Source organism: Bombina bombina, chromosome 7 (assembly GCF_027579735.1).
Source record: "Bombina bombina isolate aBomBom1 chromosome 7, aBomBom1.pri, whole genome shotgun sequence".
NCBI lineage: Eukaryota > Metazoa > Chordata > Amphibia > Anura > Bombinatoridae > Bombina > Bombina bombina.
Window position 1 is genome coordinate 398,598,507 of NC_069505.1, and position 26,462 is coordinate 398,624,968.

General features: G+C 37.0%; 1 protein-coding gene across 2 annotated transcripts; it reads right to left on the reverse strand.

The window, feature by feature from the left end:
* Positions 1-1,981: 1,981 nt before the first annotated feature.
* MON1A (MON1 homolog A, secretory trafficking associated) lies at positions 1,982-26,344 on the reverse strand. Of its 2 annotated transcripts, none has more exons than XM_053721152.1 (6): positions 26,208-26,344; positions 23,376-23,568; positions 21,770-22,222; positions 18,626-19,391; positions 4,967-5,114; positions 1,982-4,792 (listed from the first exon to the last, which is right to left on the reverse strand). In XM_053721152.1, the coding sequence occupies exons 2-6, from the start codon at positions 23,539-23,541 to the stop codon at positions 4,652-4,654; spliced, it is 1,674 nt and encodes a 557-aa protein (XP_053577127.1). In that variant the 5' UTR covers positions 23,542-23,568; positions 26,208-26,344; the 3' UTR covers positions 1,982-4,651. The 2 variants fall into 2 exon arrangements, with proteins under 2 accessions (XP_053577127.1, XP_053577126.1); XM_053721151.1 differs by having other exon boundaries at positions 23,376-23,633; positions 26,208-26,336.
* Positions 26,345-26,462: the final 118 nt, after the last annotated feature.

Here is a 26,462-nt window from a genome sequence, read left to right on the forward strand (position 1 = left end):
TCATTAATGTACAATTTTGAATTCACAGAATTATTTTGTTTGCACATTTACAAATATGATTTTTTAAAAAGTGATCTCTTAATTTCTGCAATTTTTTTTATCATGCATGTCACACACTGTTGATTTAGGGGATGCAAGGTGCATAAATGTTTCCCCCTGTGAGTGTTTCTGTGGGTGTCTGTGTTTATGTCTTTGGGCTTTGGTTTGTGTCTCTGAGTGTGTATGTATTTTTTTTCTGTGGGTCTCTCTGTGAGGGTGGGTGTGTATGTCTTTGTGCATTTTCTGTGGATGTCTGTGATGGTGTGTGCATATGTCTTTGAGCTTTTTCTATGGGTGTCTCTGTGAGGGTGTGTGTATGTTTGTCTTTGTGAATTTTCTCTGGATGCCTCTGTGAGGGTGGGTGTGTATGTCTGTGTTTTCTGTGGATGTCTCTGTGAGGGTGTGTGTTTTCTGTGGGTGTCTCTGTAAGGGTGTGTATATGTCTTTGTGTGTTTTCTGTGGATGTCTCAGTGAGGGTGTGTATGTATGTTTTTCTGTGTTTTCTGTGGATGTCTCAGTGAGGGTGTGTATGTATGTTTTTCTGTGTTTTCTGTGGGTGTCTCTTTGTGTGTGTGTGTGTCTTTGTGTGTTTTCTGAGGCTGTCTCTGTCGGTGTTTCCTTGGGTGTATGTGCAAGTTTGTGTGTGTGTGTGTCCATTGTCTGTTCCTTTTTAGGACATTTTGACCTTACTACTGATTATTCACATCTTTCTACAGACTTTGAGCTAACAAGACCTTTCCGGAAGTCACTAACTCACCATTTAACCTTTAAATCATTATTTAGGCAGTTCAGGGCCCTTCCTTTCAGCCACTGCATGCTGTTGTCATCATTTAGTTGTCATCTTCCTTTACAAAAAGATAATCAGAACTCCATATTTTGTTTTCTAAATCTCCTTTTTTTTTTACAAAACTGTAGTTTACCTCATTACTTGTCAGGTCAATGTAATCAAGTGCTGAGTGTCTGTTTGGGTGCCTGAGTGTGTTTCTTTGCGTGTCTGCTACTAGAGTGTCTATATGTGAATCCTTATGTGTGAGTGTGTGTGTGTTTCAGTGTATGAGTGTGTCTGTGTGTCTGTATGTTACTACCTTTACAACATTTCCAAGTTTAAATAGACACTTAAGAATAAAGTGCATATACGTTTTAGTCACTTGGTCAAAAATTGCACGTGTCAAAGTGGGGGGGGGGGCCCTGATCAATGGTTAAGTCAGGGGCCCCAAAATTTCTAGTGGCGGCCCTGGCTGTCTGACCGCAAATACTCACCGCTCATACGCTCCACTGCGTCATCTGCATCCTCTAAATCACTTACTAGTGTCTACTCATGCCCTTCTTTAACATGGATGCCCTGTAACGCAGCTTTGTCATTCCTGCATGCACTTTACAATCTACCCGTCAGATTGTTGGACACTTTTTTAATTTCTGACATGCTGGGATCGGAATGCAATGACGCGGTGGAGCGCATGTGCGGTGAGTATTTGTGGTCAGACAGCTGATGCAATGTCACTTCCATTAGCTGATCTGACAAGTTTGCTAATCTGACAAAACTTGTGCACACTCTCTTGCTTGCCCTGGGACAAGCATCCTGACTGGGTGTGAATACTAGGTAAAGTTAATCTTCCTTTTTTACACAGAGATATTCAGGTGATATTTTCTATTCAGCTTTTTACAGCTATGCTATATGTTCCTTTTAAAAAGTCTTATAAAATCCATAGCTTCTAACTGAGACTCTTTGTTGAGTAGCAAGTGTATGTTAGGGTTTCAAAATTCCCATTTTGACAGTTTCTTGTCACCACTTTAGTACATTTTATTTAATTACTAACATTATTGTCTAACAACATTTCTCTGTTACACTTACTAAACCCCCAGGCATTGTTTCTATATACACACAGGTGTGTCAGCACCCCACACTGTTTTCAGCACTATAAGCACACAAAAAAAGCAGTAGTGTTTTAAATAAAGATGAACATTTATTGCATACATTAAGAAAAGGTTTTGGTCAGTAAATATATGTTGTAATAATGAAGTAATATTTTTTGAGTGGGTTTAAATAATAAAAATAAACTTTGGTATTGTGGATATAAAAATGATACAAATATATGATAGTATAATGACTGTTTTTAGTTTAGAAAATCAAGTAGATTTACCAAAGAGTAATCCTTTTTTTGTTCTGTTTTTTTTTTTTTTAGATGGGAGGTTTATTTCCTTTGTGAATGTGGAAGTCCATTAGCAAATTAAGCTATTTTCTTTGGCTTTAATAGATAAGTGCATTGGAGTTAACCCATGTAGTGTATATGAATATATCTTCCTAATGGCCCGCAATAAATTGTATAAAGATTTGCTATTAAAAGGATATCAAACACTAAATAAATGCTAGATAGAATGATGCAGTCAAAGAAAAGATTAGTCTGAGAATAACAAGTAGATGTGTTTTTTTTTTTAAGTTTTATTAGGTGTTTAAATGTTGACAAAATAAGTGTATAGTTTTAGTGTCTATAAAACAATGGGAGCTGCCATGTTGTAACTTAGGTTACCTTCTCTGCTGTGGCCAATTAGGGACAGTTATAAATAGGTCACTAGAGTGTGCAGCCAATGGCTGTGTGGAATATAACAGTGTTCTGCACTTCCTTTTCTAACAGTAACTGAAAAGCTCATTTTTGGTTCAGCACCTGGGTAATGCTTCCTGATTGGTGGCTACATTTAGCTACCAATCAGCAAGTGCTACCCAGGTACTGAACCAAAAATTTGCCAGCTCTTAAGCTTACATTTCTGCTTTTTCAAATAAAAATAGCAAGAGAACGAAGAAAGATTGACAATAGGAGTCAATTAGAAAATTGCTTAAAATGCTGCTCTATCTGAATCATGAGGAAAAAATAATTGGTTTTAGTGTCCCTTTAATTAAAAGCATGTGTTTTTTTTATCAACTACTACACTTAGATGGTGTTCTCTGTATTTTCTGTTTTTCAGATTTGATTAATTCAAGACATTCTCGTATGTAGAATCCTCTTCTTGATGGTCAAACAAGTTATTTCTTTATGGGGGGAGCAAGTAACTGGGATGTAAGGAAAAAATATATCTCTGTACTGAAATTTATAGTAAGATGTCTTTTTAATCAGAAGAAAAGCAATAAGGATGGGGGAACGTGCTTCAGTAAGTGATGGTTCGACTAGACAGGTATGGAACAATCTGTTACTTGGTGAAGATCTTGGTGATATCAAGATGGAGGGGTCTTTTGGGAACATTCTCAGAGATATTGGTTTATAAGTGAGGTTGGAACAGGGTTGTTTACTAGTTGGAGGATTCTAATAAATAAGCATTTTGTGAAGCTGGGGCAGTTTTACATGTTCATGACATAATGTTACAGTAGTTAGATGTTCCCCTTAGTTACACAAGCAGCCTTTTCAGTTGGGGAGTAATAAAAGTGTTGACTAAGGTACTGCTCAATGATGGGGGGACTTGGGAAGTCAATGGACAGGACTTGTATAAGAGGTTTTGAGTGGAGTTTAAATGTAGGTTGAGATGTAAAGGGACATGAAACTCAAAATTGTTCTTTTATGATTCAGATAGACCATATGGTTTTACTTCTATTATCTAATTTGTTTTGTTCTCTTGGTGTCCTTTATTCAAATGGTGGCTGCACAAATATGACTAATGTTATTGGCTCACCCAATGTTTTCAGCTAGTTCCCAGTAGTGCTCTGCTGATTCTTCAACAAAGGATACCAAGAGAATGAATCCATTAAATAATAGAAGTACTTTGGAAAGTTATTTAAAATTGCTTTCTCTATCTGAATCATACGGGGGGAAAAATTGAGATTTCATGTCCCTTTAAGCCTTTGCAATAATGGTAGATGATGTATCTTCTTTATGGTTAAGGGGGAAATACTACCTAAGCAAACTTCTCATCACTAGTTTTGGGGCAGAGAACTTTCATTTTTTTAGTGGTTCTACTATTTCGCATGGAAGTAATGACTCACTCATGATGTGGTGATTATTTCAGTGTGTGTAGTTTTTCACCTATTGAGAGAAGATGTTTAGAAGGTAGAATATGAAGATATAGAGACTCTATTCAATGGTGTTAGGGAATAAACAGTGGTGGTTTTGCGGGAGGAGCAAGGGGTGCAAAGCAACCCCAATATTCTATTCTGCACCTCCATTGGGCTGAGGAGGCGTAAAAACATGGAATTGACTACTCCCTGCCCTTGTCCTTTAAGGAACGCCACGTCTAACAACTGCCTAAACCCACCCCCAGACCACCTGGCTCTGCCCTCAGAACACCTGTGACTGCACCTTCCCCAGCCCTGGCCCTGCACATGGAACACACGTAACTATACCTTCACCCACCCTCTCCCCATCTGTGAAACAACCGTATCTCCACCAAAAAGTGTTTGCCCCCCCCCCCATAATAAGGTTTCTAGAACTGCCACTGGGCACAAGGGGTCTAGTACTTTGATGATATAAAAGATTTTATTTAATCAGGACTCTCATATGTCACTGGACCACTAGTTAAGGATTCTAGTAAATTATATTGAAATAGGAGTTAAAAATAGAGGACCTTAAAGATTGGTTTGCTGTTACGTTAGAAGGGACTCTATTCATTAATGTTAGGGCAGTGGAATTTAGTAGGTGGGGGAACTTAGAATAAACAGCCGCTCCTCTTCCTTACGAATCCAGCGCAGGAGGCGGGAAATACCACTCACAGCTGATGATTTGGTTCCCAAAGGACTAAAACATACATAGAGTTCAAATGCTTCTGTGACCTGTGGAGAAGTAGGGTAGAGGTTAGAACCCCAATATCATTAGCTTGCTCACCCAATCATGACTCTGTATATTCTACATGCACCACAAGCCGCATAATACCAGACCCCACCTTTCTGCAAACCTATTAACAGTTTCTTAGCTATATGAAAGATCCTTTAATTCCGTAAACTTACCCAGGCCAAAATATTCTCCTGCAGTCCCATGTGATAGATGGTGGTGAGTGGACGGGAGCTGCAATGTGCCTTACTGTGTAGATACTGGTAGAGAGACACAAGTCGCCTCATCTCTTGATCTGTATCATAGGGGGCATCCATCGCTGGACTGTGGGAATATTAGCAAATTGTTATATATCCTTACTGCCAAAGTGCTTTACTTATATACAAAGCAATGCATAGTATGGTACTTTTATACAGAGCGAAGCATAGTATGGTAAATATGTACAGAGCTAAGCATAGTGCAGTACTTATGTACAGAACATAGTTGTACATTGACTGCACACATCAGAGGTGACCAATCAGTATTTCCTTGGTAACAAACAAACCATAATGTAATTATATCAATTTGACTGTCACCTGTGAGCTGTAGATTATAAAATCCTGATGTGAAATATGCATACATGGAAAACGCCCATTACATACAAAGATCTGTCTAGCCTGCATATAGTGTGCACTGTATGTAGTGTGCTTACAAGCAGCAGTGTACAACTGTATATAGTGAGCTTTTAATCAAACTGTGAGCATTTAGTCAATCAAGTAGTACAAATATGCATGTGACTGTTCTTTATAAGCCAACATATATATATATTATTTTTTTTGTCTCTTTCTCTTTCTTTCTCTCTCTTGTGTGTCTCACAGAAGAGTCCTCTATATCGGAGACCCTATTTTCTACCTCAGATAATCTAGAGGTAAAACCTTTCATTTCAGAAGAGATTTCTAACAATTCAGTTTTAATTTGATCAAACCGTGGAAGTAATATATTAGCCACTTGTTTTGAGATTTCTGATATATCGGAATTATTTATATTAATACTACCAACATCCATTTTAGCTTCAGAACTAGATTCAAAACTAGTCCTAGCTTTCCTCTCTCTATTTTTTACTGGCATTGCGAGTGTTTTAGGTGAGAGATATATTTCCATAAAAATAATAAGTGGAGATATAGAAACCGAAAAATGGTGTATGCGTGTAAAAGTGTAAGATTTTTAAAAAGAAAAATAGAGTGTGAAAGGATAATATGTGTTCATCGATTAGATGGTAGGGAAGTGAAATTAGTGAAAGATAAGTATGGTAGGGAAGTGAATAAGCAAGCCAGATATGCTAGATTCTATAGGTTTTAAACACTAAAGAGAGGCTTATATAGGAATGTGTCAATACAATTATGTAAGTACTCGTAAGAGGTCTTGTATTATATTATCTGAACAGACAAGGAACATGTGTGGCAATCTTAGAGTTTTTATTAATTACATCTAGGCCAGATGATGACTAAAACTATACCTTATCGATGCATATACAGTATATATATATATATATATATATATATACATACATAGTAAGAAAGACAGAAAGCTATTAGGATTAACCCCTCTAGCTAACCCTACAGCGCTCCTGAGGTCTAGAGACACGTATTTACAGTTCTTAAATACCCCTATATACGTAGAAATGCACCTGTATTCTCCCACTAGCTGCCAGTCTCCAAAAGGTCGGAGGAGTTCCCAAAACCTCCCAAAGAAATATGAATACACAAGATGTATAGAGATGGCGCAGTGTGAGCAAGGTGATGAGTATAATAGCCTATTTAAGGGCTATAAATATTGTATAGATCAATACTAAAGAATTACATTCTGATGAAGAAGGGAAGAACATTTATTGAACCCTTGGAAACGCGTCAGGTATTATACAGGGCGAGGATTGCCCTCTATGCACACCGGTACTTTGACTATTAACTCTTGATAAGGAGTGCAGACCTACAACTATTGGGATTGTAACAGTACCATCTAGACTTGGGACTATTTATTTATATGTCTTTGTCATACCTCATTTGCTGAGGTTTTTAAATGTGAGTTTGCATTTCTCTGTCTATACATATATATGTAATATTAATAAACTGTATTACGCTATATATTTCTCGCTGACTTTCTTACATGATATGGTGATTGAGAATCGAAAGTTTCCATATACCAGGACACCAAGAAGGGCACAAGCACCCAATATAGAAAGAAAGTTTCATCTGCCAGTGACTGTATATCCTAGAGGCGACATCCTTGTCCAGCATTTCTGAATCATCCTTACCTCATTCGATTGAGGGTTTTTAATGTAAGTGCACACCCTTAGGGGGATACATACAAGATTGGAAGAAGTTGAAATCTGAATTTTTCATTTGCCTGCTACTTTGGGACATTTTAAGGAACTTTTGATTACCTTATGAACATATAGGTCCTACCCTGGTGTACTTCCTTATCTGTGTTTTATATTGCTATAACCCTAGTACTTTATATTAATGTACAGTACTATTGTTGCATTAATTGTTTTAACATATGTAATTCTTTAGTATTGATCTATACAATATTTATAGCCCTTAAATAGGCTATTATACTTATCACCTTGCTCACACTGCACCATCTCTATACATATATATATATATATATATATATATATATATATATATATATATATATATATATATATATATATATATATAATCCATTATAGAAGAGGACTGCACTCACTGGATTTGGTATATAAAATAAAACATTTTTTTATTAAGGTGACGTTTCGGGGTACGCAGACCCCTTCCTCAGACCAGGTAGGTCTGAGGAAGGGGTCTGCGTACCCCGAAACGTCACCTTAATAAAAAAAAATTATTTTATATACCAAATCCAGTGAGTGCAGTACTCTTCTATAATGGATTATTGATATACCTGACTTGGCACCCTGGCTGATGTCCCTATTGCATTGTGAGTGCAGACACACATGGAAGTTATATATATATATATATATATATATATATATATATATATATATAAATATAACATCAGAAATTTCATGTATAAAAAGGCGTAAATGGGGAGGTAACAACAAAGAGAAATTTAAACTAACAAAACAGAGACCAACTTGCTGTATAACTTCTTATAGCTAGACTGTTAGCAAGCAATTATAACCAGGTCAATTAGTTTATCTCATTAAATTTAAAAGCACAATATATATATATATATATATATATATATATATATATATATATATATATATATATATATATATAGTATTCAAGAAAAAGTACCAGCGCTCAGTTGTTCTACAGACTAATAGGTCGACGTATTTATAAAGGTGGCAAGAGAATATTGTTAAATTACCACACTAGTTGAAAAAATATATATAGGTCTGGGATGTGTGTGTTCCCTGTAAGATCTTAATGTGCTCTTATTGAACTTATATGATTGAAGTATTAAGCTGCATGAATGTATACGATTCAGTGTACCCCTAACACTGTTGAAAAATTGTGTACAAGAGAAATATCGAAAAAATATTCAGCGCTATAAATACTCAGACTGTGTACAAGTTTGAACGGTTTTACCAAAAAGAAATGGTATGCAATGAAATGAAATAAAATAAAATAAAATAAAATAAAATAAAATAAAATGTCTCTTGATTGAAGTAGACAAATTTCCTTAGTCTTATAGAAAAAGGGTTTTTCAGATGATGGTTATGAACAAGTACGATGAATATTTATACGTTCAAGATGTATATTAATCAATTCGACTAAAACGTAACAGTAATACTGGTACTAGAAGACCAGTGGTGTGCCCTTACCAGAGGGTACCTCAATCATATGAGGTAATGTCTGAGTGTCTGGTCGGTGTATCTCCGGTATGTCTTGGCAGTCTTCCCTGTGTTGGAGGATTTTCTTATCCTTTGTTTCTTTTATTTCATGCCAGGCTTGTGTATGGTACTTTCAACCTTAGAGTCTCCTGGTCCCTGATATTGCTGCCTTGGTATCTCTCCGCAGTATGGTAATGCGATATGGGTCTTGGCTCTCACCGTGTAGGAAGAAATATGGCAAGGAAAGAAAAAGAGCACATAGCGTAATACTGTATAAAAAATATATATTTATTACATACAAGGCAGGTGTAAGAAATGCACTCACATTTATTACCCTCAATCCGTATGAGGTAAGCAATGGCGTGTAAGTATATATTTATACACCTTAGGCAGGTGTTGCTGAGGTAAGTGTCTGTGGGTAAATTAATTAGGTATGTCCTGGTAATAAAGTCACTTCACATAGTGTCCTCTGTGTCCCAAAACAGAAAGCTGTTAGGCTTCCCTGTTAGCAAAGGTTATGTCCGTGCAGGTGAAGGTTGGAATGCTGATATGTTAAAGCAGCCTAGGATGAGCTGCTGGTAGCCAGGATGAATACTATTAAATAATTCTACCTTCTTTGCTGAGTCTGTAGTGTAAAATTCGATAGGCCTATAGTCTTACTGACTGTATTGTGAGGCTGCTATCAGACTACTGTGTTTATGCAAATGCGGATATGTCAGGGCTGCATAGAAAATGCTGCCAAAAGAAATGATAAAGTACTTAGAAGTGCCGCGGTTGGCGGTCAAAAAAGTATGTCTGCACAAGTTTGCAAAGTGTCTTATTAGCCGCAGTTAAAAGGCTGATACTAGTTGCAGCCGCTAAGGTAAAAAAAGAGAGAGCTAAGCCACACTCTGTAAAGGTAAATCCTTACGCGTTTCGAAGCGTGGGGTTGCTTCTTCGTCAGAGGAGTTTGTCAGACACTTACCTCAGCAACACCTGCCTAAGGTGTATAAATATATACTTACACGCCATTGCTTACCTCATACGGATTGAGGGTAATAAATGTGAGTGCATTTCTTACACCTGCCTTGTATGTAATAAATATATATTTTTTATACAGTATTACGCTATGTGCTCTTTTTCTTTCCTTGCCATATTTCTTCCTACACGGTGAGAGCCAAGACCCATATCGCATTACCATACTGCGGAGAGATACCAAGGCAGCAATATCAGGGACCAGGAGACTCTAAGGTTGAAAGTACCATACACAAGCCTGGCATGAAATAAAAGAAACAAAGGATAAGAAAATCCTCCAACACAGGGAAGACTGCCAAGACATACCGGAGATACACCGACCAGACACTCAGACATTACCTCATATGATTGAGGTACCCTCTGGTAAGGGCACACCACTGGTCTTCTAGTACCAGTATTACTGTTACGTTTTAGTCGAATTGATTAATATACATCTTGAACGTATAAATATTCATCGTACTTGTTCATAACCATCATCTGAAAAACCCTTTTTCTATAAGACTAAGGAAATTTGTCTACTTCAATCAAGAGACATTTTATTTTATTTTATTTTATTTTATTTTATTTCATTTCATTGCATACCATTTCTTTTTGGTAAAACCGTTCAAACTTGTACACAGTCTGAGTATTTATAGCGCTGAATATTTTTTCGATATTTCTCTTGTACACAATATATATATATATATATATATATATATTGGTACAAAGATTTTACAGCGCCTGTATATCCACTATGGCAGAGGCTATGTATAAATGAAAAATAATAAACTGAACAGTTCATGTAAGTTCTTAGGGTGTATTCAATCCGTGGTGAATCTTCCAAAATACAGCTGATATAAAGTAATAGGTGGTATTCAATACCCTTACCAGATATTACCCCAATCTAATGAGGTAAGTATGCCGCACTGGGGGTATGTGTAGATAGTTGGATCACCTCCTTGCATCCGAATAAGATGGCTATTTCGGTTTCGTTAGCCTCCTGGAGTATGTAGGGATGTGCTTGCTGGTTTATACCAAGACAGAGAAGCACTCCAAGAGGCCAACCACAAATCTACACAGGAAGCTTAAGGGATACCTTCACCATCAGAAGCACATCCCTACATACTCCAGGAGGCTAACGAAACCTAAAAAAACCATCTTATTCGGATGCAAGGAGGAGATACAACTATCTACACATACCCCCAGTGCGGCATACTTACCTCATTAGATTGGGGTAATATCTGGTAAGGGTATTGAATACCACCTATTACTTTATATCAGCTGTATTTTGGAAGATTCACCACGGATTGAATACACCCTAAGAACTTACATGAACTGTTCAGTTTATTATTTTTCATTTATACATAGCCTCTGCCATAGTGGATATACAGGCGCTGTAAAATCTTTGTACCAATATTTACTCTTACTGACTGGGGTTACACATCTCATCCAGTATCTGTCTCATATAGCTGCCTTCAATATCCTACTCCTTTCAGACTAGCGCCAATTATAGAATAACGCTTGTGTCTACACAGAGTACTGAGTGGCCGCATTCTACTTGCACCTTATATATTATATATATATATATATATATATATATATATATATATATATATATATATATATATATATATATATAGTCTAAACATTATGTTTATATTGCATTAAATTGTTGGATAACTTTTGCATATGCTTCCTCTGTAATTCTTTACTATTGAGAACAATCAGGTAAAGTACTAAAAAATAACAAAAATCCTTCGCATTAGTATCACGCTAAAAGATTATCAATCTGAGTATTTTTAAAGAAGGTCAGCCAAATAAATATACTTAATCATGAAGCAGTGAGGCACATGACTATGCAGTTATCAGATAATTCACTCCATTAAGAAATAGGTAAACACTTGTTTTTATCTTCTACGCCCAGCACTTATTCAGTGTACCTTTACGTACATATGGAAAAATAAAGACATTATATATTATTCAGATAGGGAAGGAAATGTTCAGCTATAGAACATTGTATTCCACTTCTACAGAGAGTTCAGCTTTGTCACATATTGTAGTAAGGCTATTAGATCAATTAGCATCCACCGTTCAATTGTATAGACAGGTTACTGATGCAGGTACATAATACTAATATGATAATTCCTCTAGCGTGTCTGTTTATAGGGTATCCGAATATTTGAGAAATAAATGCTCGTTTTGTCTTCCCCGCAGAGCACTATTCAGTATGTTCTTACATATGTATTAGTAATTAGTGTATACATTGTATATCCTTCAGTCAGGGAAACAAATGTTGCATATTGTATCCAGAGAACTAATACACAGTTCAGCTTTGCAACACTGTATTCTGATTTTACACAGAAAGTCAGGCTTTATTACTGAGCATAATAGGGCTACTAGATCGATTATCAGCCACTATACAGCTATAAAAAAAGTTTGCTGATACAGGCATCGAATACAAATATAATAGTTCCGCTGAGGATTATGTTTATAGAGTATCGGGGTAAATAGTTAGGGATTTCCTACCTTCCAATCGTCTTATCAAACTTTAGGCAACTCCTTGCATCAGGCTCTATCCACTTTGTAGGCAAGGCTCACCGCTCCTATCCCGGAGACTGCACCGCTGATCCAGCTATCCCACCGAAACAGCCGATGATGTCTGTCTCTACAGGAACCACGGGGTCTGTGGGTTCAGCCACTCTGTTATGCTGTTTGATGCTTCAACCTGTTTAGCCAACAGTTAAGCTAGATATGGCATCTAGCAAACTCCTTCCACAATACTTTTGGCGTCCTTCGTCTCGAGCCGTACCAGTAAGTCTGCTTGAGGGGTATAAACACTGTCTTTACCAGGGACTCTGACGGAGTCAGCAAACAGAAGGCTTCTTCACGTCCTTAGATCGTGACCTTAACAAGCGAGTTCCCCTTTATCCTGGGAGATACAGATTTCAGTGCCTATGGATACACTCGGGTGGCGGGTTTAAACACGCTCCTTTTTCGCACACTTGCATCACGGGCTCTTGACTCCCAGCTCCTAGTGCCGTGATACCTCCCACCTGAAGCCCTCCAGAAGCGCTCCTATAAAATCGTCCCTTAACTGCAGCTGTGATTATGTGGTCTCTCTAGCCCAGTGCCTTTCCCTTAAAGGGACACTAAATACAGTAGAATTGCATAATTAGCAAGTGCATAATAAAAAGACAATGATTTAACACCTACTCAGAATTTTTTTTCTGAGAAATTTATTTTTTCTCCCATTTTCTGGGCCCCTGTGTATCATGTGACAGACATCAGCCAATCACAGACTAGTATACGTATATCCTGTGAGCTTCTGCACATGCTCAGTAGGATCTTGTTCCCCAGAAGTGTGAATATAAAAAGACTGTATACAATTTGATAATGGAAGTAAATTGGAAAGTGACATTAAAACTGCTGCTCTGAATCATAAACATTTATCTTTACTTGAGTGTCCCTTTAAAGAGAAACAGATTTAAAAATCGATGTGCATATCCAAACTGTATTAAATACCCACAAAGCTAACCAGATAAAGAACAGTTCAGGAGGTACTGCCTCCTAATAGCAGTGAACAAGCAAAAATAAATAAAAATAGCCCCAAATACCAAGCTCCCCACAGCACCCCCCTTTCCTGGCTGGGAGTCTATGACTTTCAGTGCATACAGGCGCCATTATCAAGTCTGGTCACAGGTGGTCTCTTAATTAAAGAGACAGTAAAGTCAAAATTAAACTTAAATGGATTGGAGAGAACATATAATTTAATCTACTTTCCAATTTACTTCTATTATCAATTTTGCTTAGTTCTCTCTTTTCCTTTGTTTATAAGTAATCCTCAGTGAGCTCAGTAGTGTGCACGTGGCTTTAGCCATCTGGCAGCAGTGTTTGCAACAATGTTTATATGAATGTTAAATATAGTTACATAAAAATAAGTAAAAAATGCTTAAACATACTGTAAAATATAAAGAAATATTCTATGGATTATTTAGGACTATTTTACAGTATTTGTATTAGTTTTTAATACATTTTTAAATATTTGATATCTAATATTTCAATAACACATCTTAAGATTACTAAATTCTCATGTGTGCTAATCAGACCACATTAAAATCTAAATCGCGAAACACAATGCACAAAAAGCATATTTTACATTCTTATATTTTTATCTTAGAAAATAATGTACTTTTTATTATTAAATGCATATATATATATATATATATATATATATATATATATATATATATATATATATATATATATATATATATATATATATATATACACACATACATATACATACACACACACACACACACACAGTATATATATATGATACTGGGCATGTAAAATACATATCTATACAAATATATATATATATATATATATATATATATATACCTACACACACAGAGACATACCTAGTTTTATTGCGCTTTGCAGATATTGCTCTTTTTACATATTGAAGGTTTGTGGCAACCCTGTGTGGAGCAAGTCTATCGGTGCGATTTTTCCATCACATATACACATATAAACACATAAATAAACATATAAACACATGAATATACATATACACACACCGATATATACACACGACCAGCAAAAGATTATAATTCACTGAAGGCTCAGATGATGGTTAGCATTTTTTTTTTTAGCAATAAAGTATTTTTTAATCAAAGTATGTAAATTGTTTTTTTTAGACATAATGCTATTGCCCACTTAAGTATATAGTGTAAATATAACTTTTATATGCACTGGAGAAAATTTTTTTATTGTGACTCACTGTATTGCGGTGGTCTTGAACCGAACCCGCAATATCTCCGAGGTACACCTGTATAGGTATATACAGATGTATATAAATATGTATTTAAAAAATAAATAGAACATATTTTGCTATGTGAAGAAAATTGGAATGTGAAATATTCATATTTCATGGCAGGTTCAGCGCTCTTGAATACACATGGTCTTGTTAGCGCGGTGTTAGTTTTTTTTAAGTTTTCATGCTCCAGACTTCTATGTGAGAAGTTAATGCGGTCGCAATATTTTTTTGCACACGTCGGGTTTACTCTTGCACACAAACTTTTTGCAACCTAATGCGCTTCCATCTTGTTAAGTTAACACGTGAGCGGGAGCGCTAATTGCTAATTTGTGTTCCACTCATAACCTAGCACTAAGTTGGATCTACAGGCGTTTTTGTGAGAGAGCGATTTGTCAAATGTAGTTATCAGTGTATGTGTTTGTGTAAATGTTTAATAGTGTTTAACACTTAGTTATTATTTTATTTACTATTCATATCATCTTACATTACCATTCATTGTAACAATGACTCCAGTCAACTCAAAGCAGAAGATCAAAATCTGAGAGCCCCCAAGGTGGAGACAGACTAAACTATACAAGAGAGATCCTTATTGGATACATTATCTTGATACATTACAGCCACAAGGCATGAAGACAGGCACATTTCTGGCAGACGTTTTTACATTTAAATTACTGCTGAGTAATCTGGAGAGACAATATAATCTCCTAATGTGTATCTTCACCCACAAACAAACAAAAGGTTATACATGGATTCATTTTAAATTGATCATAGCCATCTGCAGCTGTCACTGTACATCATTTTATTTAAAGGAAATTGTATTCACAGGGTTGTATCTAAATCACAACCCGATCGATAGCGCTGTTCACTTTAATGTAGCATGATCAGGTTCTGACTGTGTGACGGTTAAAATAAAATAAAAAATGCAGCACAGGTGGTCTATGAAGAATAAACCAAGGCTGTTTTTTTTGGGGGGGTATGATTTAATGCACCACACTCGCTGTCTAGCACTGTCATAAATGTAAAATTCAATAAAAGATAAAGGCTGGGGTCTCATAGTAGATAGCTTCTGACAAAAAATAGGTCCACACAACTACAACACAGAGCCCATTTTTGGGAACTTTAATCTGACAGATACTCTCACACACATCTACACACACAGGGGTAGATTTATCAGCATTTAACATTGCACAAGCAGTTCTGGTGAACTGCTTGTGCAATGCCGCCCCCCTAGAAGGATATTTTCTAAGTGTTCAAAAATATGTAAACCTATGGCTGAACATTTCTATTGGAGTGCTACAATTTAGCTTAATTTCAATTACAGTCTGGCATCAAAACTGTGACTACATACAGAAAGAGAAGCAGTCTGCCAGGAACAAACAACAGCTCAATACAGGTGGCCCTCGTTTTACAACGGTTCAATTTACACCGTTTCAGAATAACAACCTTTTTTCCAGTCATGTGACTGCTATTGAAAAGCATTGAGAAGCAGTGCATTTATTAAAATAGCCAGTAGGTGGAGCTGTCCGCTTGTGTCGCAGCAAAGCCAAACAAGCTGAAATTAATCCGTTTTTAATCAGCCATCGGGCAGCTTTCAAAGGAACAAGACCTTCCTGTCTATAAATCAGTCCAGATTAGAATGCATAGAACTCTTTGCAGAAAAATGCAAGTGAAGTATGTGTTGTGTGATTATTTTATTAGGTTTATAATGCTGTCTAGCAAAAGTTTTTGTTTATTTAACTTAAGTTTACTAATATATTCTGTGTTGTGTGATTATTTTATTAGGTTTATAATGCTGTTTAGCATTTAAAGTCTTCATTTCAAAGCTTTAAACATAATGTATTAGGTGTTACTTATGACAATTTTGAGAGGGGCCTGGAACCTAACTCCCTCACTTCCCATTGACTTACATTATAAACTGGGTTTCAATTTACAATGGTTTCGATTTACAACCATTCCATCTGGAACCTAACACCAGCGTAAACTGAGGGCTACCTGTAGTTTGTTCTATGGTCCGGTTGCCACCTGGGAGTAGCTTATTTTTGCCCAATTGTGCTTTTCACAGAGAAGAACTTTCCTGAAGTATATCACTCTGATCCCACTTAGCAAGTTCAGTCCAACCCAACCCAATTCTCCTCTGAACAAAGGAAATGACAACCCCAGACGATCGTTTCGGCCTGCTTTGGGCCTCATCAGTGAGGTGCAGCCATATCCCTCTAAGCACATTGGGCAAGGAGTCCACGTCTGGTTTCTTAATCACCATTAGGGAGAGTTTCCCCATATTACAATTACAAACAGAAAGCTAAGCAATCTTCCAGAAATGAACAGCTCAGTGGCTGGCATCAAAATCTGCCCAGCATATATCTGTCCTGGGGACGCAATAATCATATATATGACCCAACTCTGTAATTATTATTTATTTTTCATGTTTATGCAAGGCTAGACTATAAAATATTAAGGATTTCACTTATATCATTAGCTGTGAATATTTTTTTTATTCATCACCCAATAATCCTCTATTACTATTTGCACAGGTGATTTTCTATAGAATGTTATTAGTTTAAACTTTTTGGGCACTAATTTTTACTTTATTTACTATTAAAATGTAAATATATATATATATATATATATATATATATATATATATATATATATAAAATCCAAATTAAAAGAAAAAAGTAGTGAATAGTTATAGTGAATAAAGAAAAAGATAGAAAGAATATATTTATTATAGATAGAGGTTCATTGATTTTTGTTTTAATATAATAATTTATTGAAATTCTCTCAGTGTCGGTGTTCTGTCGACTTTTGCTCCCTTATAAAATTTTGATACCTCAATGTGTGCATGCGCACAATTACGTAATCGCACTCCACATATGCCACATCAATGTGCGCATATGCACAGTTACGTAATCGCACTCCACATAAGTTGCAAAATAATGCGTGGAATGCGATTATGTCATTAAAAACATGCGCACATCGTTTGGTTGCAAATTTCGACAGACAGCCTTATCTTCGCCTTCATTGTTAAAGCGGCGTCCACGGACATGCGCGCATGCTCAGTTCAAGGTAGCAAATTTCAAAATTTGCTACCAAATGATGTGCGCATGCTTTTAATTACATAATCGCATTCCACACATTCTTTTGAAACATATGTGGAGTGCGATTACCTAACTGTGCATATGCGCACATGGAGGTAGCAAAATTCGATAAGGGAGCAAAATCCGACAGGACACCGGTCTTTGTTTGGCCTATTTGTTTTTTTACCGGGTACTAAGGATGTTGCTTTTAATGAGAGAGGAGTGTGCCCCTATTGTTGGTGCTTTATCTATCTATCAATATATATTACAAGTATAGACACAGCTGGAAAATTCCACTAGTCCCAGACACGTAATAAACATTGAACAAACTAGTAACACTTTCCCTCTGGAATAGTAATTTTTCTCCTCTGACTTGTAAACTATAGTGATATTCTTTCAGCTCTGTATATGGATATTATATATGTATGGAACAGATGGTACAGCAGCTGATTGGCTGTAGAGCCTTTCAGTTCAAATGTAAAAAAAAATCTTTCTGTAGGGTGTGGCACGGACTAACACTGAGCATCTAGCAGGGTACAAATGTAGCCTTTTGGAGCCGATTCAGTACCCCTGGAAGTAAGCATTCAGTAGACTTTTAAAAAGGTTTCCGCATATTTTTAACCCTTTAAGGACAAGTCTTTCTATGGGGATTGTGTTATTAGCGCACTCTTTCCAATTTACTTCCATTATCAAAATGTGCACAATCTTTTTATATGCACACTTTCGGAAAACTTTTCTTCTACTGAGCATGGGCAAGATTTCACAGTATATACTTATATGCGTTTTGTGATTGGCTGATGGCTGTCACATGCTACAAAGAGAAAATAAAATGCAAGTAATGGTTTTATTGCATTGTCTTTTATTATGCATTTATTGGCTATGCAATTGTACTGTATTTAATGGTCCTTTAAGAACCACATGAACAATATATACTTAAATATAGTATATTTACACAGAGCTATTCATACCCTTCTATGGTGTGTGCCCAAACATGAATATCTGAATACACTATGTACTGCCTAATCTATTTATATCTATACATGTAGTTACAATGTCTGTACAAGCACCGATCACATGACATTTTGAAACAATATAATATGAAGATACCCTTCACCACCCAACTTACCTGGTATAGAGACCAGAGCTTTTAGATTTATATAAGAAATGCCTAAGCTCAGGTACTCCAACTTGGGCTACATTATAGAAAGGGCTCTCTAGTGCCTCCCGCAGGGGCCCCCAGCCCCCACGCTTTTCAAGCCGTTCCACTACACGTCTTTTGCAGTCAGAGACTGTGAAGAAGTCCTCCCGATCTGTTGAAACCAGCACAAGACAAAGCTCTGGGTTCTGGCTCAGGTAAGAGATGTGAGCATGAAAAAAGCCTGATGGATTGAATTTGGGGAGGCAGATGGGGGTCCAGGCCTCACCTTCCTTGAAAGAGCTTGAGGAAGTTACCAGGTTAAATAGTAGGTGAAGGTCAATAGGGTGTAGGAACTGCTCCTTTTGCCTAACCAGACTAACCAGCTGGTTCTTAGCCATCAGAATGGAAAATACCAAGCTTTTGGCCTTGGCCTGCTGAAGACAAGAGCTGATAGTGTCTCTCACCGCTGGGGCAAGAGGTAGGCACCGAACTGCTCCCAAGAGGAAGCTTGGGTCTGTGTCCATCAAGTCAAGCAGGCTATCAGTAATACGTTCTGAACCAGAGAGCAATCGCCGTAGATCGTAACTAGGCCTCTGCTGGAAAAGGTGATGAAGCTGCGTCCCTGTCAGAAGGCTGAGTATTTGGTAATAAACATAAAGAAGCTCCTGAGCGATCTCTTGTTCTGACTGTCTAGTGTGAGACACCGATACAAGCACCAAAGGGGTCCGTCTCACAAATACCACCTTGTATCCATCTAGAAGAGACAAATGGAATCCACAGTCAGCTCACTGTCTTCATGATCAGATGACTTACAGTAAACATTGTACAGGGTTTATTAATTGGTTACAGCATGTAGCTGTATCACTAACAACCATGCACCTCTTTGTAACAGGGTTAAACACATAATTAAATAGCACTGGTGGTCCCAAATGTAAACTGCAGCAGAGCCAATTAACAGAGCTAGACTCACAACACAGCTGTGCAATTCGTGCAGCATTTTTCTCCTGGGGCCAGCAGAACTTTAAACTATGTTTTTGAACATTAAAGGGACAGTCTAGACCAAAATAAACTTTCATGATTCAGATAGAGCATGTAATTTTAAACAATTTTCCAATTTACTTTTTATCACCAATTTTGCTTTGTTCTCTTGGTATTCTTAGTTGAAAGCTTAACCTAGGAGGTTCATATGCTAATTTCTTAGACCTTGAAGCCCACCTCTTTCAGATTGCATTTTAACAGTTTTTCACCACTAGAGGGTGTTAGTTCACGTATTTCATATAGATAACACTGTGCTCATGCATGAGAAGTTATCTGGGAGCAGGCACTGATTGGCTAGACTGCAAGTCTGTCAAAAGAACTGAAAAAAAGGGCAGTTTGCAGAGGCTTAGATACAAGATAATCACAGAGGTTAAAAGTATATTATTATAAATGTGTTAGTTATGCAAAACTGGGAAATTGGTAATAAAGGGATTATCTATCTTTTAAAACAATAAAAATTCTGGTGTAGACTGTCCCTTTAAACGTCATGAAATGTTTAATTTTCCATAGCAAATAAAAAAAAGAAAAAAGATGCAGTATACTTTCATTATTTAATTTTGCTCTATTTTCCAGTAATTAAATCATTTGGATCAGTAATCCTGACCCTACAATATGCTACAATGATCACTTTATCTGTGCAAAAACTCATTTTATATTAGTACCTAATTAATACAAATAGCAAACGTTTCAATGGATATATATTTACCCACTCTGAGGCAGTAGAACCATGCAAATTTCAGTTGTGTTCAAACATGTTAAAAAGTACAATATTTGGTGACACAGTAAAACCATTATCAAATGCACAAACACATTCTCTCATTCATGTACCGAAAAAACATGAAAACTGACCATGTCTCATCCATGAATGCCCCAGATCACTCAGCAATGCCTTGGACCAATCCAGATCGCTGAAATAACTAGCAACCCTGGTCACACCCATTATGACTGGTCCTGGGCTATAATATAGTTAAAAAAAAAAAAAAAAAAGGATGTATACACTAGTCGCAAGGGCATGCACAAAACGGTTATCGTAGTGCTGAGCACTTGCATCACTGAAATGAGCATAAAAAGTGTGCTTATGCACCAATATTATATGAGACTTAGCAATAATCATTCTTTGCATGCATTTACCAGTGTTGCGTATTTACCTTAGACCCATATCCAGCCTCTGATTGGACAATCAGCTGCATGTAATAGAGGGGTGTGGAAATCTCACTAAGAAGACATTTTTTTTTAAATAAATATATATCATTAACATGTACATCTATATACTGCCCTTTGCTTTTAATAGGATAATAAGGTCAAAATTGAAATTAAATGGGTGCATTTCAGTTTTAAATAGAAGCATTTTTTTGCAATATACTGAAGTTATCAAACATGCTTCTAGTAAAAGTTATTACTGATTTTCAGCGGCATAAGCACGTATGCTGTGAGGGCACGTGCACCAGTAATCAAGCTCAGAGAGCGTGTAGGTGTTAAACGCATAGAAGAAGAAAGGGACTTTGACAAAAATAGAGCATTTGATTTCTACACTATAATGTTCCTTTAAACAACAATGAATCTACATTGTTTAAGAACAGCATATGTAAATATACAGCATGAAAAAAAAAAAGTGATTTACTGTCTTTTGTAAGGGATATGAAAGTCAAAATTAAAATTAAATAATCCAGAGCAAGCAATTTTAATCAACTGTCTAGGTTACTTCTATTAGCAAATTTATTTTGCTATCTTGGTATCCTTTGTTGAAGAGTATACCCAGGTATTTTCAGAAGCGGGTATGTGTCCTGAGCACTATATGGCTGCAGTATTCAAAACAAAATTTGTAAGAACGTTATTTATTGTTGTAAACAATTCTACCCTCTAGTGATTAACAATGTATAATATTGTTAAAAAACATTGCTGCCATATAGTGCACACTCCCGAGCAAACCTCAGTATGCTCTTCAAGAAAGGTGACTAGAGTAACAAAGTAAATTTGATTATAAAAATACATTAGAAAATTGTTTAAAATTGTATGCTCTGTCTGATTCACAAACGTTTCAATTTGACTTCCATGTTTTAAAGTGTCTACTCATCAAAAGAAATACTTAATCACCTGCATGGATGGATCGTATTGCATTCTTGTCTGTCTCTAAGAAAGATACTAGCGCCATCATGACGCCGGCAGTGCTGGACAGGGCTTCCTCAGACTGGTAACGGGAGTACACAGGCTTCCCCGCTTCACTCAACACAAAGACGTGTTTCTGGTGCTGGTACCAGTCATCCAGGGCCCTTGTTCCCAAATCACTCTCATCCCCACAACTAAAGGAACGGGCAGAATCTCTCCGGCCCAGGTCAGAGACCGATTCCCTGCACTGTTCTTCACCCTGTGAAGAGGTGACACTCAGATGAGTGCTGAGGTTGCTGAAGTCTCGACTGATCTGCTCCATGCTGCAGGGTTCCACGTCATCCTCTGCCCCGGGGGTTCCAGGACCTGAGACATCCACTTCTCCTGTGAGATCCTCATAGGACTGGGCATGCACAAACATAGCTTCATCCTGACTGGCTCCTAGGGGTGCAGGTCAAAGAGGATGAGAGAGGATAAGAGAGCATGTCCAAAAAGAATCAGAAAAGCAGGGGAGGTACTGTAACTGAAGGAACAGCTTAAAAATGATCAAACAAACAAACACAGACAGAAGAAAATAAATGTAATCAGCAAAAAAAAAAAAAAAAGAAGAAGGATAAAAAGGGGACAAATAAAGAAACATACACTTGTGCAGGTAGGTTACTAATTTACTCTGGCGTACAAAACTGCCATCTCTTTTTTATTCAGACAGAAAAAATGCATTCCTAGTTTTTAGTTAAAGGGATCTTTTTATGTAAAAATAAAATTCTGTTTCATTAGAACATTGTATGTGTAATCAGGGTTTTACTTCCTTGCAGGAACTGTCTGACACCTATGTGTAATCAAACTTGTGCATGATATCTGCCAAATTTGAACATGGGTTTGTGTCCGTGTGTAGAATTAATGAGTGCGAGCCCACACAGTAGCAGACCTACTCAACAGAGGGCCCTGGTGCAACATTTTATTTGGGTCCACCAAAGGAAACTCAGTAAATAATAACAATGATAGATGATAGATAGATCAGCACTTATAAAAGGCTCCCTGCATTAGGCTTGTACATATTCTGCACACACCTATGCATAGACTGGCTGCTATGGACCCACCAGCACTTGGGCCCAAGGATTGCAGGTTTGATCCCTGGCAAGGTCCGCTCAGCCTTTCATTCTTCCGAGGTCGATAAAATGAGCAGCGCTTTGAGACCCTTATGGGTGACTAGCTGTGCTTTACAAGTACCCAATACAAACAATCTCTATTGTCACACAATTGTTTTTCCCCCCTAAGAAGAATTAAGACTGCTCTACAAAATAATAATAATCTTTTAATGCAATAATTTTAAGAAGACACAATATCATCCTTTTTTTTTAAAAAAAAACAAAAAAACTTTATTTCATGTTTAGCCTTATTTTTACTGTGTTTATATGCATATATCTCAGCTATATGATCCTTTACCACCCCTGCTGCTTACAAATATTATGTATCTACTACTCCTATAATAAGGAACAAATGGAAGATATGTCAGGGGATTTATACAAAAAGGATAAAACAGATTTTCTTTTTATGTAGAGAGAACGAAGGAAAGAGGAGAACTTTATCTTACCCGGTTCTGTCCCTTGAGTCAGTGTAGGTGCTGGACTCTCAGACCTCTGGGTGCTCAGATTGTCTGATGAGGATACAGCAGCTAGGGTGACTAGACCCTGGCATGGAGCTGTCTTTTGTACATCCGAAGCCATGTGCTCCATATGGGACGAAGATGCCCAGGTCATGTGCAGCTTTATTAGGACATCATCGCTCTGCAGAGACAAGGCAACCACTTAGCTAATGCTGACAGCCTGCGGCAACTCACCCTCCCCTCTCCCTAGGGAGAGAAAATGCTTTGTTAAATTTGCAACAATAAAATGCACTGGCTCAGAGTAGAAGTAACTACAGCAGTGAAAAGAATAATGCTGTCCTACAATACATGTTGTATTTTATGCCATCCTTGATGTGTTTTTCTTTCTTTATTTATGATTGTATTTTGATGTTCTTAAATTACCAGACTTTTGTAAATGTTTAATGTTGAATATCCACTTTATTTGTGTATTTTTAGTACCCAAGCTTCAAAAATACACGAGATAAGCATAAGACTGACCTTAAAACTCATTAAGTTACACTTTATATGAAATATATACAGACTAGTTGGCTTTGTGGTTCTTATTTGACATTAAAATCTCTGTTTCTATGTATCTTTAATTAGAATGAACACATATAAAGCCCCATTGACTTTGAAATGACCCCGCAGTATTTAACCCATGATTCAGATAGAGCCTGAAGTTTTAAGCAACTTTCTAATTTACTTCTATTATCTTCATTCTCTTGGTATCTTTATTTGAAATGCAAGAATGTAAGTTTAGATGCCGGCCTATTTTTGGTGAACAACCTGGGCTGTTCTTGCTGATTGGTGGATAAATTCACCCACCAATAAAAAAAAAAGTGCTGTTCAGAGTTTGAACCAAAAAAAAAAACTTAGATGCCTTCTTTTTCAAATAAAGATAGCAAGAGAACAAAGTAAAAATTGATAATAGGAATAAATTAGAAAGTTGCTTAAAATTGCTGCTCTATCTGAATCGTGAAAGAAAACATTTGGGTTCAGTGCCCCTTTAACCCCTTAAGGACCACCGCACTTTTCCATTTTCTGTCCGTTTGGGACCAAGGCTATTTTTACATTTCTGCTGTGTTTGTGTTTAGCTGTAATTTTCCTCTTACTCATTTACTTTACCCACACATATTATATACCGCTTTTCTCGCCATTAAATGGACTTTCTAAAGATACCATTATTTTCATCATATCTTATAATTATTTATTTAATAAAAATAAGATGAAAAAAAAAAACACTTTTTCTAACTTTGACCCCCAAAATCTGTTACACATCTACAACCACAAAAAAACACCCATGCTAAATAGTTTCTAAATTTTGTCCTGAGTTTAGAAATACCCCCTCCCCCAAAAAAATGTAATGTAGCTGCCCCCCCTCAATACCCTACCCCCCTCCCAGATCCCTTTCCCAACACTTATTCCCCCCTCTCCCTCTTTCCCTTACACTTATTTGCCTTAGTGTAGCGGTCCCACCCGCTCCAACCCCCTCATGCACACTCCAGGACCCATCATCCCCACTAACCGGATCTCCACCAGCGATGGTGGCCCACCTGCCTCCCTGCTATCCCTCCCACGCCACCATCGATCGGCACCATCGCTGGCCGATGCAGAGAGGGCCACAGAGTTGCTGTCTCTGCATCGGTTGCTTAAAAAAGGGTATTCCAGGATGCCTCAATATCAAGGCATCACTGCAATACCCTAAACGTGTCTGGAAGTGATCACGATCGCTTCCAGCGCTTGAAACCCCTGAGGCGTGCAGGGGTTAAAAAAAACCTTATATATATCCTACAAAATATTTAAAGGGACATGAAACCCAAATGTTTTCCTTTCATGGTTCAGATAAAGAATATAATTTTTAAAATGTTTCCAATTTACTTCTATTATCAAATTTGCTTTGTTCTTTTGATATTCTTTGTTGAAGAGATATCCAGATAGGTAGCGTGCACATGTCTAGAGAACTACATGACAGGAAACAGTGCTGCCCTCTAGTGCTCTTGCTAATGTATAACATTCTTGCAAAACTGCTGCAATATAGCGCTGTAGTCACGTGCACACTACCTATCTGGATATCTTTTCAACAAAGAAGAACAAGAGAATGAAGCATATTTGATAATAGAAGTAAATTGGAAAGTTGTTTAAAATTGTATTTTCTGTCTGAATCATGAAAGAAAATGTCCATGTCCCTTTAAATATGGTATATGAGAGTGAATGGATTAAACAAGAAAAGCAGACAGAGCGCAAGTGTTTGTTTACTGGACATTTTTTTCTACCCTGTTGGAAAAGATGGAAGTAGCCCCTAATTTCTGTTACTAGCCCACTACTGTGCAATACAGCTTTATCTTCTTTATATACAGGGCACATATAAAGGGATTTTGCTCCCCGCTGCACTTAATCAGGAGACCAGATTTACTAAGAGTAGAGATATCTCTTCCATAGGGAGGAGTAATGGAGCTCATTCAATTAACCTCTTCCTGTCTGGGAGTTAATGTGTTGCAAGAGCTCTCAAGCTTTTAGAAACAGCCCTCAATTCTTAGTGAATCAGTCAGTGATTTGTTTTATATTTTTTATTGCTTCCTGCTCTTAAACTTGGTCATCAACATAAACACATAAAGCTGCCGTCTGTTATGGTAACTAAACTATTATTTTTATTAAAAACTCTTGGCAAAAAAAACACACAAAGTATCAAATTACAAAAATAAATATTTTGTGCCATAATTTGACAATGTATTAAAAATAACTATGTAATACTCAGGAGCAATAATAACAAAGATTTTGGCTCTGTTTGAGCTGCCTTACCTTAAATCTTTACTTGTGTGATGTAAGTATCCCAAACCAAACCCTCATGCTAGGGGATCCACTCTGTTAATTGTCACCTACGTCCCATAAGAGTCTCCCTGTCTGCTCCAGCAGTACAATACCCTTTCACATTCTTCTGGCTTTGAAAGGTCAGCGGCTTTTCCTTTGCACTGAATTCTGGGAAATGTAGTTTCCTGTCAAAGTGGTCCTGGAAGCGTTTATTAACCACTTCTTTGTTTTCACTATTGTACAAAT

What these genes read in the sequence shown, in the direction of transcription:
- MON1A (XM_053721152.1), bottom strand. Translation starts at nt 23,541, where the DNA reads ATGACCTGGGCATCTTCGTCCCATATGGAGCACATGGCTTCGGATGTA. An exon ending in AATACGATCCATCCATGCAG is followed by an intron (nt 19,392 to 21,769) that starts GTGATTAAGTAT and finishes TGTCTCTTCTAG; the next exon opens with ATGGATACAAGGTGGTATTT. An exon ending in AGCTCTGGTCTCTATACCAG is followed by an intron (nt 5,115 to 18,625) that starts GTAAGTTGGGTG and finishes ATATTCCCACAG; the next exon opens with TCCAGCGATGGATGCCCCCT.